Source organism: Terrapene carolina, unplaced genomic scaffold (assembly GCF_002925995.2).
Source record: "Terrapene carolina triunguis isolate 2854851 unplaced genomic scaffold, T_m_triunguis-2.0 Scaffold34021, whole genome shotgun sequence".
Classification (NCBI taxonomy): Eukaryota; Metazoa; Chordata; order Testudines; family Emydidae; genus Terrapene; species Terrapene triunguis.
The window spans coordinates 1,097,571-1,112,640 of NW_020698372.1; the positions used below are offsets into that span (position 1 = coordinate 1,097,571).

General features: G+C 43.9%; 1 protein-coding gene across 2 annotated transcripts in view; it reads left to right on the forward strand.

The window, feature by feature from the left end:
- The window catches only part of LOC112117866 (FYVE and coiled-coil domain-containing protein 1), an 80,239-nt gene that overhangs the window by 6,515 nt on the left and 58,654 nt on the right, over positions 1–15,070 (forward strand). For both annotated transcript variants that reach the window (XM_026646043.1, XM_026646044.1), the window contains exons 2-3: positions 5,223–5,407; positions 11,664–11,770. In XM_026646043.1, coding sequence (XP_026501828.1) covers positions 5,350–5,407; positions 11,664–11,770 — 165 coding nt within the window. In that variant the 5' untranslated portion in view covers positions 5,223–5,349. The remainder of the gene's footprint in view (positions 1–5,222; positions 5,408–11,663; positions 11,771–15,070) is intronic.

Below are 15,070 nucleotides of genomic sequence, written 5' to 3' on the forward strand. Positions count from 1 at the left end.
ATTTCACTTCTCAGAGTGGAATCACACTTTAAGGCTCTAGGAATTCTTCATTGACATTCAGACTTAAGGCTGCCTCTCCATTCAGAATGTGCCCTATTGAGCGTAGGTATTTTCTCACATATATTTATAACCTTGTTGAAGAAGATCTGATGATAAAGCATAATGGCCTTTTAAATGTTTATGTGAAAGGGGTCATGTTACTCTTTCTATATTACTCAAATTCTTAATCACAGCAAACAGCGGTCATTAGTTTTTGTGAGTATAGCAGCTAAATGAGCCAGTAACGTACCAAGTCATGATACTATACAGACTGAGGCAGGATATCAGAAATATACATTGGAACTGTATGCTTCTTGTAGTGTCAGTGTAAATATTTAACTTTTTAAAAAAGTATTAAAGTCTTCCTGAAGGTTATAGAAATGGCAAAAGTGTTTTTTTTAATTCTTCAGCATTGCAGTGAGATTTCTGCTCAGTGACTCTTCTGCACTTCTAGTAGCTCACTCATGCGTGCCTGCTGTTAGTGTATTTATGCAACAGTCGCTAGATTTCTTGTGTCACCCTCCAAAAGTGCGCTTTGCAATTAGTGGTCCCTGTCTTCTATTATGGGACAAATCTTGCTCACTTTATTCAAGGGAGCAGTACCTTTAAAATCAATGGGACTACAGCAGTAAGGGGAGTAGGATTGGGCCCTGGAGTATCTTCAGTTACCCGTTGTTTCCATACAGGTGCTATCATAACCAGGTGTTGAATACTTAAAGGTCGTATAATATTGGCAAAGAATGTGTGGTGAGGTACCTGTGTCTTGAGGTACCTGCTCCTATGCTGCTGTATGGCCAAAGCATAGACTATGTAATAACATTAGCTTAAGATACTTCAGTGGATACTCTAGCAATAAATTTTGTCCAAGAGGGTTAACAGTATTATGTAATGAAAGCAGCCCATTCTGTATAATTTATGTAGTTAACTATCTATCATGTCATTGATCTTTTGCAGGAGGTATTTGGGGAGGAGAATAAAGGAGATGTCTTCAGAGCATGGTTTTTCCATTCAAAAATATACTGTGAATTTCCATAGCTACTGTGCAACTAAACTCTAAGTGACCTATAATCATTGCTCTTCTTTGTTATTTTGTTTAATTCCCCTTTGGGGTAAATCTTTCTTCTCTCCAGTGGATGAGTCTGGGCTGATGCCCATCTGTTTCCCAGTTTAATCTCACGGCTCTTCTCCTCTACAAAGCAGATTTAATCACCCACACACTTGTATTTAAAAAGGGATGACAAGAAATGTGGCCTCCTCCCAGACTCACTGGGCACTGCCGCGTGAGTGTATAGAGAGAGCAATGAGGTTCTTTACCTCCTTCTTTGAAATCACGTGCCAGATTTCCAGCTAGTGTAAATGAGGGTCGTTCCATTCATTTCTATTAATGTCAGTGTCATTAGAGAGGAGCTAGCTCAGAGTTTTGCATAAATGTTGAAGTGACCAAAGCAGGTTGTGTAGGTCTTTTGTATACTTAAGTTATGATCTATTAATATTTCACCGATCCCACAATTGCTGCCCATTTCAGATAATTTTACACTTCTGCAACAAGACAGCGGTGTGGTGGGGTGTATCCTAAACAACAGGATATGAGAATCTGGATGAAATACTATAGCCTGTGTAATGCAGAAGACCAGTCTAGACGATCAGAAAGGTCCTTCTGGCCTTTAAATCTCTCATAGATGTTTTGTGAAGCACCCACGGGGCCATCAATCTTTAGTGTATTTATTCTCACAACACCCCATTGTGGTAGGGAAATGCCATTTATCCCCATGTTATAGATGCGGAATGAGGCAGAAGCAATTTACGTACAATCTTTCCTTGCAAAATCTGCCAGGGTTGAATCATCCCCTCTGCTTCTGTGAGCAGCAGAGACCCTGACCCCAGACATATCTCCACAACATCTTCCTCCAACCCCGCAGAGGCCTCTCGGTGCAGATCGGACTCTGAGAGGTGGGGAGCCAGGACTATGATAGGTACAATGCCTCCTGGACTGCCACTCAGCCCAAGTGAGTGCAGCCACAGTGCTATGCTATTAAAGATTGCACTGTATGCTGCCCCCTGCTGGGGTGTTGCACAGTAGAGGGTGCTGGGTCATAATGTAAACCAGGGGTGGGCAAACTTTTTGGCCTGAGGGCCACATCAGGGAATAGAAATTATATGGCGGGCCATAAATGCTCACAAAATTGGAGTTGGGGTGCTAGATGGGATGAGGGCTCTGGTTGGGGGTGCAGGCTCTGGGGTGGACTGGGGTTGAGGAGTTTGGGGTGCAGGACGGTGCTTCAGGCTGGGATTGAGGGGTTTGGAGAGCGGGAGGAGGATCAGGGCTGGGAGAGGGGGCTGGAGCATGGGGAGAGGCTCAGGGGTGCAGGCTCTGTACGGCGCTTACCTCAGGTGGCTCCCAGAAGCAGTGGCATTTCCCTTCTCCGGTTCCTGCTAGCACTGGAGCGGGGCCATGCTGGCGCCAGACCTGCTAATGCTGGAGCGGGGCCATGCGGTTGCTTTGGGAGCCACGTGGTGCAGCCCCTGACCCAGCGCCCCAACTGGAGCGCTGGAGTGGGGCAAGCCCCAGACCCCACTCCCCAGTGGGAGCTCGCGGGCTGGCTTAAAACAGCTCGTGGGCCGGATCCGGCCTACGGGCCGTAGTTTGCCCACCCCGATGTAAACCCTCAGCTCTGCACCTTTTTGGAGAGGTTTGTGCTGCTGTAGATGATGGTCTCATGCGGCCTTTGTGCTTCCCAAGCTCAGAGATTGTGATTATGCCTGGCCCCTGCATAGGGGCAGAAGAGGGGATTAGGGTCGCCACCTGTCCAGGTTTTCCCAGGATCATCCCTTTTTATGCGGTGGCTGTCCTGGGAAGTCGGTAAGGGTGCTCAGTGCCAAGGCTGGATGTAGCCTCCCAATTCAATGGGTGCCCTATACTAACCTGCTGAAGGGGCACACTGACCACTTACAGCAGCACCTTCCGCCCCTACACCACAACTGTAAAGTGGCCTGATGAAGGGGGGAGGGCCCTGTGTTTGTTATATGATATGAGGTAACTTCTCTAATGCAGGATGCTTTATCATCTTGTTGACCATAACCAAACTCAACCAGTGACCAAAAAAACATGGAGATGTTATTGTATGCAACCCCTAGTCAGAATTAGGGTAGGAATCATTACGTCATGAGGCTAAAGATAAGAGTATCAAAAGAAAGTGGGGGAGTTGGTTCTGATCCGTCTTGCATTGATTTTTGCTGGTGTAACTCCAGTGAATTCAATGGAGTTACTCCTGGTTATCACCAGTGTGACATCAGAATTAGACCTGGTGTTCCAGAATCTCAACAGGTGTCAGTTGGTATAGCTCCATCAGTGCAACTGTTCCAATTCACACCCGCTGAAGAGCTGGCTCCGTTTTTTGATTGTTGGTATTGCATCCAGTGTGTTGCCTTGAGAACAAGGGCTGCTTTTAAATTGCAAAGGTATATGTGTACTCTGAATATTATTATTATTGAATTTTTATATAGCAAGATGTGCATGCTGGGGACTTCACAGAAACAAGTGTGCTCCGTAGGACAGGGAGATCTAGCCCAGCCTAATAACACGACCAATAGGAATCAAAGCATGGCAGTGGAAAACAGTACATTGACTAAATTTGGGTATTAGGAGTAGTGCACTTGAGAGAACAATTTTAGCCTTTTATTTATTTGTCTGTCAGTCTCTTTGCTGAGGTTTATTTTAAATATCTTTACCTTGTGTCAAAAAGGCCAAGGACTTGGTTGTGACAGGTACACAGCCAAGCAGCACGTGGGCACTTAAGATTTAAAGTGTCACCTCTATGACTTATCTGGTCTCCCCCAAAAACCCACTGGAGTATGTCTATATAGTTATATAAAGAATGGAAGAGATGTATGCAGCTATTTAATCTTCTCATACCACTGCTTAAAAAGACGGTGATCATCGCAGTTACATAAAATAAACCAACAGTTATATATGCATTAAAACATATACAAGTGGGGCCAGATTTTCAACAGACTCAACATTTTAGGTGTTGAGCTCTTTTCAAAATCTGTCCAAAAGTGTCACAATGGGAGCTGCTGGGTGCCCAGAGCTTTTGAAAATCTGCCCCTTATTAGGTGCCTCAGTGGGGGCTGAGCTCTTTTGAAAATTTGCCCCCAATTGGGAGCACCAAGCACTTGAAAATTTGGCTCTTAATGTTTATCCATCTTTGTAAAATATTTTGAAATCTGTGGATGAGAAGTGCTACTCAAGGTTGTCAATTATTATTATTTATTATAAATTAACTTGCCATTGTGACTGGAGCAGAAAACTGAATAGGAACCCTCAAAAGGCCCCAACTATAGTGTCCTAGCCAGGGATGCTGTAACATACCTTAAAATAATGTGGCACCGGAAACTGTGAGTAGTAAGAAGAGGGAGGAGACCAGGCAATTTTGAAAATAATCTGGAGGTTTGGGACTCAAGTAAAACAGTGAATTGACCATATCAGAATGGGAATATCCACCGATCCCAGAGGAGACAATCAGACCATACTCATTCTAGGACACTAAGGTTCATTCTTGGTACTCTGGCTAGTAAGGCTGCTGCTTTCTGGAGTGAAGGAAATGTGCTTGTAACAGTGTTCTGTGTTCCATATAGAAAAGGTACGGCATAGAGCTCCTGTAGGGACGTTCTCATGTTATCAGACCTTCACTCAGGATCAGAGGATTAGCTATATAGAATCCTATCTTGAACTAGACAGTGAAACTAGCTTGTGTCAGCTCCAATGGGGGAATGAAAATTTATCACAATTTTTTTTTTTTTTTAAATAATGGAGATATCCTATCTCCTAGAACTAGAAGGGACCTCGAAAGGTCATCGAGTCCAGCCCCCTGCCTTCGCTAGCAGGATCAAGTACTGATTTTGCCCCAGATCCCTAAGTGGCCCCCTCAAGGATTGAACTCACAACCCTGGGTTTAGCAGGCCAATGCGCAAACCACTGAGCTACATTTGAAAAGGGGGGACAGGGAAGGTTAAATTAAAAAGAAAATAGTAGTACAGGGTTACTAGAAAAAAACCTCACTATGGAAACATTATTAAATGGGCTTTAAAAATCCAAAGCACCGCAGGTAAGTGTGTGTATGTGTGTGCATGTCTGCATGTGCTGTTTGTACCATATTATATATAAATAGATTTTCTTCTTTCAGAATTGCAGATGCCACAAAGGAAACTAATCTCCACTAATTGAATGGTCGTCAAGGATGTGAACTCTGCCCTTTTTTTCTAGCTGGGTGAAAAGTTTAACAGCGTGGGCTTGCACCTCCTTTGGTTTTCATGATGGCAGCAACTAGTGGAGAAAGCCAGCTACAGAGGATTATCAGAGATTTGCAAGGTATGGTGCCTGTTGGCAGATTAATTCTGTAGGCTGGGCTGCATTCCTCATGTTTTAATTGAAGGGGGGGAGTGTTTGTCTGATATTTGTGTATGACACTGTAACAGGAAATTGTACTGTTCTGTATAGATGTGACTCTGATTTCAAATGTTACATAAAGTTTACTAAGCCTTTTTGTAGGATCTTAAATTATGTCTGTTTTACAAAGAAGAAAAAATTCTCTCTGGTTAGGATCTACTCTTTCTGTAAACAGTGCGTTGGATTCTTCTCTCACTCACAAGTCAGGAGAAACGCCACTGAAGTCAACAGAACTAAACGGCTGTAAATAAGCACAGTTTGAGAATGGGGAGGATCAGCTCTGATTTCTTTCCCCCCCCCCTTTTTTTTTAATGCCCACAATGGGTCATTCATTGTTCACTAAGACAAATACCTTGTTCACAATACCGTGCTGCAAACAGTGATGACAGGCCTCCATGGGAGGGAAAGAACGGGAAGGAGGATGAGTGGGGATTTTTCCTTGGTAATCAAATATGGGCATGAGGAAGAAGATCCAGGAAGGATGGTCTTACGGTTAAGGCACAGATTAGTTAGGAGACTGTTGTTCTTTTTCCTGTTTTGTCACAGATTTCTTGTGTAGCCTTGAGGAAGGGACGTAGGCCAAAATGTTCAAAACTGATCAATGGTTTTGGATGCCCACCTCTAGGCCTATTTTTCATAAGTACCAAGGACCCACAACAAGCCCAAGTTTGGCTTTCAAAAACTGAAGCACCTTAAATCAGTGGCCAGTATTCCTGTGCCTTGGTTTCCTCATCTGAAATATGAGGACAGTTGCTCGCCTTAGTTGTCAAGCCTTAATTCATTAATGTTCATCTAGCACAGGGGTTCTCAAACTTCATTGCACCGCGACCCCCTTTTGACAACAAAAATTACTACACAACCCCAGAAGAGAGGACCAAAAGCCTGAGCCCACCTGAGCCCCACTGCCTCGGGCCGGGGGAGGCCAAAATCCAAGCCCCGCTGCCTTGGCAGGGAGAGCCAAAGCCGAAGCCTGAGCTCCATCACCCTGGATGGGGGGCCACAGCCAAAGCCCAAGGGCTTCAGCCCTAGGAGGGGGGCCTGTAACCTGAGCCCCGCCACCCAGATATGACGCCATTGGGCTTTGGCCCCAGGAAATCTAATACCAGCCTTGGCGATTCCATTAAAATGAGGTCACGACCCACTTTGGGGTCCTGACCCACAGTTTGCGAACCCCTGATCTAGCAGACTGGCTCCTAAAATAGAAAGTGCGATATAAGGGCAAAGAACTGTATTGCTTTTTCTCTGTATGTGACTGTTCAAATGGTCAACAGCTGCAACGGAGATGAAATTTAATCTTTGTTTTATTTATTTATATAATTAAAATGAGCATCTTCAACCACTGTTGTTTTTGACAACTCAAGGGGAATAGAACATGATATATTAGAGCCGTTCCTTAAACCTGTCATTGCTTCCTTCTCCAAATAATCCTTTTCCCCTCCCCCTTTCTTTTTCAGATTAAAAATATAAACTGGTGAGGGGGGAAAGGCAGTCTTTTCACAGATTTAATAAACTACAGGAGGAGATTTAGGTAGGGAAGATGGTATTACGCAATCTGGTGATTAGAGTTCTTGAAATGTATTGGAGACAACTTTTTGTTCCAGAAAGTGGAGGAAGTAACCCGGGGAACAGCCATTTTAAATTGATTCTGACCTACTGGGAGGAAGTTGGTAGCGAATCTGAAGGTCGAAGGCAATTTGGGTGAAAGTGATCATGAAATGATCAATTTCATGATTCTTAGGAAAAGAAGGCATGAGAACAGCAGAATAAAGACAATGGAGTTCAAAAAAGCAGACTTTAACAAACAGAGGGAACTAATAGGTAGGGTCCTATGGGAAGAAAATCTAAGGAAAAAAGAAGTTCAAATGAGCTTGTAATTTCTCAAGGAGACAATATTCAAGGCACAGCTGGAAACTGTCCTGATGCAAAGGAAAGACAGGAAGAATGGTAAGAGGCCAATATAGCTCCATCAGGAGGTCTTTAATGACCTGAAAATCAAAACGGAATCCTACAAAAAATGGAAACATGAACCAGTTGCTAAGGAGGAGTACAAAAGAGCAGCACTCGTGTAGGAACAAAATCAGAAAAGCTAAGGCGCAAAATGATTTACACCTAACAAGGGACAGAAAAGGCAATAAGATGAGGTTCTATAAATACATTAGGAGCAAGAGAAAGACAAAAGCAAGTGTAGATCCTCTACTTAGTGTGGAAGGAGAGCCACTAACTGATGACGTCAAGAAAGCTGAAGTGTTTAAGGCCTATTTTCCTTCAGCCTTCACTAGAAAGGTTAATGGTGATACTAAATACAATTAATATTAACAAGGGGGAAGGAATGCAAGCCAAAATAGGGGAAGAACAGATTCAAGAATGTTTAAATAAGTTAAATGTATTCAAGTTGGCAGGGCCTGATGACATTCATCCTAGGGTACTTAAGGAACTAGCTGAAGCAATATTGGAACTGTTAACCATTATCTTCAAGAAATCCTGGAGGACTAGTAAGTTCCCAGAAGACTGGAGAATGGCAACCACAGTATCTATCATTAAACAGGGAAACAGAGGACCCGGGGAATTATAGACCAGTCAGTGGAACTTCAATACCTGGAAAAATACTGGAACAAATTATTAAACAATCAATTTGTAAGCACTTGGAGGATAATAGGGTTATAAGGAATAGCCAACATTCCAAATCAACCTAATTTTCTTCTTTGACAGGGTTACTGGCCTAGTGGATAGGGAGGAAGCAGTAGATGTCATATATCTTGATTTTAGTAAGGCTTTTGACACAGTCCCACATGTCATTCTCATAAACAAACTAGGGAAATATGGTCTAAAGGAAATTACTGTATGGTGGGTGCACAACTGGTTGAAAGACCGTACTGAAAGAGTAGTTACCAATGGTTCACTGTCAAACTGGGAGGATGTATCTAGTGGGGTCCTGCAGGGGTCAGTCCTGGGTCCAGTAGTAGTCAATCTTTTCATTAATGACTTGGTTAATGGAGTGGAGGGTATGCTTATAAAATCTGCAGATGAGCACCAAATCTTGAGGGATTGCAAGCACTTTGGAGGACATGGTTAGTATTCAAAACTAACTTGATAAATTTTGGTCTGAATTCAACATGATGAAATTCAATGAAGATAAGTACAAAGTACTTCACTTAAGAAGGAAAAATCAAATGTACAACTACAAAATGAGGAATACCTGGTTGGATGATAGTTCTGCTGAAAAGGATCTGGAGGTTATACGGGATCACAAACTGAATAAGAGTCAACAATGTGATACAGCTGCAAAAATGCCTAATATCATTCTGGAGTGTATTAACAGGCGTGTTGTATGTAAGACACAGGAAATAATTGTCCTGTTCTACTTGGCACTGATGAGACCTCAGCTGGAGTACTGGAGTGTCCAACTCTGGACACCACATTTTAGAAAAGGTGGACAAATTGGAGAGAGTCTAGAGGAGAGCAACAAAAATGATAGAACGTTTAGAAAACCTGCCATATGAGGAAAGGTTAAAAAACTGGGCATGTTTAGTCTTGAGAAAAGAAGCTTGGGGGAGCCTAATACCCGTCTTCAAATATGTTAGAGGCTGTTATAATAAGGACGGTGATCAATTAATTGTTCTCTGTGTTCACTGAAGGTAGTGTGACAGATTTATGTTACCAATCTGCCTGAGGCCTCAGGATTATTAGGGGAGGAGATGAAGGAGCACACCAAGTGACTAAGTTTTAAAGCTTTATTAATAAAATAACAGCGGTGAGTGCTGGGTACTTCCCACGTTACTTAGAGGAAGAAAGAAAGCATTCGCACCTGCGCCCTAACCCACTTTCATACTTACACACGCACAACCCAAGGCTAACCAAGCCTGGGTGTAACGTAAGAAGAAGAGGGGGAAGGGTGGACAAGAGTTTTGTCCTGTGCACAGGCCGTCCAGGGTCCGCTGTTGATCTCCGATTTGCTTTAGCTTTTAGGAGGGTTTTATGTCCTAGGGGGTTTTGGGGGCATTTTGTTTAGGGACCTCTGTCCCCCGTGCTTTTTATACCAGTTCAAACCAGCCTTTTGTGCTTTTCTTAGCTTTTCCAAAACACACTGGCTTTAGGGACGTGAAACTGTTGTTTTCCCCCTCGCTGGTCTTCACTGTCTTACTAGTTTTCACAGCCCCTGCAGTTCTGTTTAGCTGAATTCTTTTTTTTTACGGCTGTTTGGGGTTGGAATCCAGGCCCCCGTCTTTCTTGGCAGGCAGCCGAGAGTCGGTTGTGTGCCGTGGCCTTGGGCTGGAGTTAGCGTCTTATCTTCAGACCTAGGTGGAGCATCGAGTTAACCCATTTCCTTCTCCCTTCCTCCCTCTATGGCCTCTTGTAACCCGTAAAGAAACCTTTTCCTCCACACTTTCACCTTCAACCCTTCCCACAATACACTTCAGGACATATACAAGCGCTAGCAACATACAATGCTAAACTGCTTACCCAGGGGTCCCCATTGGGGGGGGGGCAGTTATACTGTGACAGTGGGACAAGAAGCAATGGGCTTAATCTGTAGCAAGAGAGATTTAGGTTAGATATTAGGAAAAACTTTCTAACTATAAAGGGAGTTAAGCTCTGGAATAGGGTTCCCCGGGGAGGTTGTGGAATCCCCATCACTGGAGGTTTTTAAGAACAGATTGGACAAACACCTGTCGGGGATGGTCTAGATTTACTTGGTCCTGCCTCAGTGCAGAGGGTTGGACTTGATGACTTCTCAGGGTCCCTTCCAGCCCTACGTTTCTATGATTCTATGATTAAGACCTTTCCACTTGAGAAAAGTGTGAGGGATTTTTAATGACCACAAATGGTCCAGGCTTTTGGTTCATGCCTCATATGAAAGAAAAGGCAAAGCCATGGGCTGGGACTCTGACTTTCTCTGACACAGTATGGAGACCCCACTTGAGTTCCAGTAAGAAGGGATTTTGTTCCCTCCTTAGATTTCACGCAGTAATGAATAAAGCTGGGCAAAAAACTTTTCAGTGAATAGTAAATTTACCAAAAAATGATTTTTTTCCAGGCACTGAAACTATTCACAAACTATGAATTTGGCAAATAGTTTCAGCAGAAAAAAAATGGAACATTTTTTTCCCAAAAAGAAAATCCATTTTGAAAAGAAACATTTTAACTTTTCGTTTTGAAACATTACATTTTGAAATTTAGCTATCTTTATTTTTTAAAAAATCTAAAAAACAATAACAAGGGATAAAAACTCCCAAAACAAAAAACTGAATAAATTAAATTTTGGATCAGAAAACACCCCCAAAATGAAATGAAACAAAAACAAACAAAAAAAACCCAAAATGTTGTTTAATTCTAGTTTTTCATTTCAGGGAATTTTTATCTAAAACTTTTTTTTTCTTCATTTTACTTTTGGTGAAGAAAATCTCAAAAATATCAGTTTTGGTTCAAAACAAATGGATTTTTTTTTAATTATTATTGGTTTGGTTTGGCCCCCAAACTGACAAATCGAGTATTTGGTCAGCCCTCCTTCATTACTAGAGCTGGAGACCGAAAGCCCAATTAGGCACTGAGAGGGAATGCAGAAACCTGTAAAATCAGCCATCTATGGTGCTACTCGGAAGCATAGCCCTTTGAGACAGCAGAGTTCCATACTTAATTATTACAGGATTAGTCTATTTATTTTCATTTGTGTATTGTAGCCAGCGCACTCTGAAACTTCCAGGAGGTAAATATGCTGAAGGAAGGAGATCCCTGCTCAGGGAGGCGAGAAGCCCAGGTGGCTGCCCCCTGCTCCTGGCAGAGAGCAGGGAGGTGAGAAATGTAGGTGGCGATCCCTTGCTCCTGGCGGGGAGGCGAGAAGCCCAGGGGAGCAGGTGGGCTCCCAGCGGGGAGCTGTGCAGAGCTGAGAGCTCTCAGCCCCCCACAATGCCCCTCTTCAGTTGGTGAGGACACACACCACCAATCGAAGGAGGGTAGTGTGTGGGGCTGAGGACATCAGCCACGGCAGGCTGTAAATGACCGAACATAGGTTGACTTCAGTTTGTAGAGTAGACATCCCCTAAAACACTCTGGCTGAAAAAGTGAATACACACACACAGTGTAAAGAGAGACAGCCCATTTATTTATTTCAAAATGTTTGTGAATTCAACCCCAGACATCATCTATCTTTATTCACTTATTCTGGTGTCTTGTTTTAAAGATGCTGTGACAGAGTTAAGCAAAGAATTTCAAGAAGGAGGGGAACCAATCACCGATGACAGCATCAGCTTGCAAAAGTTTTCCTACAAGCTTGAATACCTTTTACAGGTAAGTGACACAATCACATGTAGGACCCTACCAAATTCATGGTCCATTTTGGTTAATTTCACCATCATAGGATTTTAAAAATCATATGTTTAATTATTTCAGATACTTAAATCTGAAATCTCCCAGTGTTGTAACTGTAAGGGTCCTGACCCAAAATGGGTTGTGGGGGGTCACTAGATTATTGTAGGGGGGGTTATGGTATTGCCACCCTTACCTCTGTGCTGCTGCTGGTGGTGGCGCTGCCTTCAGAGCTGGTTGGCTGCAGAGCGTCAGCTGCTGGCCGGAAGCCCAGCTCTGAAGGCAGCGCCGCTGCCAGTAGCAGTGGAGCAGAAGTAAGGGTGGCATGGTATGGTATTGCCACCCTTACTTCTGCACTGCTGCTGGCGAGGTGCTGCCTTCAGAGCCGGGTGCCCAGCTAGCAGCCACTGCTCTCTGGCCACCCAGCTCTAAAGGCAGTGCAGAAGTAATGGTGGCAATACTGCAAGCCCCCTATAATAACCTTGCAGACCCCCCCCGCCTGTGGTCCCCTTTTGGGTCGGAACCTCCAGTTTGAGAAATGTTGGTGTCCCCTGTGAAATCTGTACAGTACAGGGTAAAAGTACACAAAAGACCAGATTTCCCGGTCTGTGACGTGTTTTTCATGGCCATGAATTTAATAGAGCCCTAATCATATGGGAGAACTGGACTTTCCTTTATCTATATTGTTCTTTTACATTTAAGGTTCAGTATTGAATCTAGCTATTAATAAAAAAATCAGAATGTATTAGAACTAAGTACAGTACAGACCTCTTTCCTTTTAGTTGTTGGGCTCCCATGTGTCAATACTTATTGCACCTATTACAATAGAAAGTAAATATGCATATATGAAAAAGCAGTGTATCATAACTAGTAGGTTGCTTTTGAGAACACAAGGAATTTTGCATTGTATGGGGAGCTTTTATAACTTGACTTTGAAATATGCCATTTTACATTATCACAGAAACTCTTTGGTAATAAGAATGATGACTTGTTTTAAGGGGAAAAAAAAGTATTTCATAAATATAATTACCTGTATAATGTATAGGTTTTTGCCAGCAAAAACATGACTTTGCTATGAAAAATAGTTTTATAACATCGAAAATATAATACAAAGAGTAAGCTTTTTTAATTGAAATGTCTGGGGTTTTTTTATCCTTGATCAAAAACCAAGTAAAAAGGGAAAGTTACTTTGCTGTGAATACCTTCAGTCTAGTTAGAGAGACAAGATGGGTGAGATAATATATCTCTTATTGGACCAATTTCTGTTGGTGAGAGAGACATGCTGAAGAGCTCTGTGTGGCTTGAAAGCTTGTCTCTCTCACCAACAGAAGTTGGTCCAATAAAAGATACTACCTCACCCACCTTGTCTCTCTAATATCCTGGTATCGACACAGCTACAACTACACTCCAGTCTGCTTCATCATTTTGTGAGTCATTGGCTCACAGTTCTCCACTCCATGAGATCTGGATTCATTTCATGATTCTGTAAATGGCTCACTCTGTCTTCGGGAAAGTCACTGAATCAGTCCGTTCCTCAGTTGGTCTGTAAAATGGGGATACCCACTTTTTGTAAAGCATTTTGTGATCTATGTTGAGTTCATTGTAAGCTGTATGGATTTATGTACCTATTTTTCAGTACCTTACCTTCAATGTATTGACCTACATTTGTGCAATGTATTAGTATTGGAAATGCTGTAAATCCCAGTGATCAATTTACGAGTTCTGAATAGATTTGAATGGCTATTCTTTAATTAAGCTGATTATTTAAATTAGGGCTGTCAATCGCAGTTAACTCGAGTGATTAACTCAAAACAAATTAACTTGATTAAAAAAATTAATTGCAGTTTTAATTGCACTGTTAATCAATAATAGAATACCAATAGAAATGTATTATACATATTTTTGGATGTTTTTCTACATTTTCAAATATATTGATTTCAATTATGGCACAGAATACAAAGTGTAGAGTGCTAACTTTATATTATTATTTTTATTGCAAATATTTGCACTGTAAAAAAGAAACAAAAGAAATAGTATTTTTCAATTCACTTCATACAAGTACTGTATGCAATCTCTTTATCATGAAAGTGCAACTGACAAATGTAGATTTTTTTGTTACATAAATGCACTCAAAAACAAAACAATGAAAACCTTTAGAGCCTACAAGTCCACTCAGTCCTACTTCTTGTTCAGCCAATTGCTAAGACAAACAAGTTTGTTTACATTTACAGGAGAGAATGCTGCCCACTTCTTATTTACAATGTCACCTGAAAGTGAGAACAGGCATTCGCATGGCATTTTTATAGCTGGCATTGCAAGGTATTTACGTGTCAGATATGCTAAACCAGGGGTCGGCAACCTATGGCACGCGTGCCAAACATGGCACGCGAGCCGATTTTGAATGGCACGCGGCTGCCTGCCGCGGTTCCGACCCCCAGCCGCACTCAGCCCCCCCGCCCACCGCTCTTCCCTGCTGGGGCAGGAGGCAGAAGCTCCGTCCTGCAGCAGCCAAGCTCCCCCCGTCCTTCCCCCAGCCGTGGTGCAGCCTGCTTTCCTGCCCCTCCTCCTCTCCTTCCCTGTGCCGGCCCTTGCAAAGGGATGGGGGAGGAATGGCAAGTGCTCGCTGCTCTGCAAAAGCCCCGCGGCCCTGCTCTCCCGGCCGGAGCTCCAGCCGGCGTGTGGCAGCCCCTTGCTAAAGCCGGCCCTGGGTAAAGGAGGCAGAGAAGAGGTAGGGACGGGCCTTGGGGCAGGGGGTGGAACAGGACATATCCCTTCCAGCCCCCTGCCATGAGCCGCTCAGGGCAGAGGGCAGGGGGCTGGGAGCACCCCCACGAGTCGAGCACCCCAGCCGTCTGCCCTGAACCTCCCCCACACCCAGCCTTCTGCCCTGCACCTCCACCCACACCCCCAGCCCTCTGCCCTTACCCACCCCACCGCCAGTCTTCTGCCCTGCACCCCCCCACACCCCCAGCCCTCTGCCCTGACCTCTGAAGCCCCCCGCACCCTCAGCCTTCTGCCCTGCACCCCCCACACCCCTCCAGTCCTCTGCTCTGACCTCTGAAGCTCCCCACACCCCCAGCCTTCTGCCCTGCCCCCCCCCACCCCTCCAGCCCCCTGCCCTGACCTCTGAAGCCCCCCACACCGCCAGCCTTCTGCCCTGCACCTCCACACACCCCCAGCCCTCTGCCCTGACCTCTGAAGCCCTCCACACCCACCCTTCTGGGGGTGTGGGGGGCTTCAGAGGTCAGGCCCCACTCAGCCCACTGCTGGTCTAGGTGAACA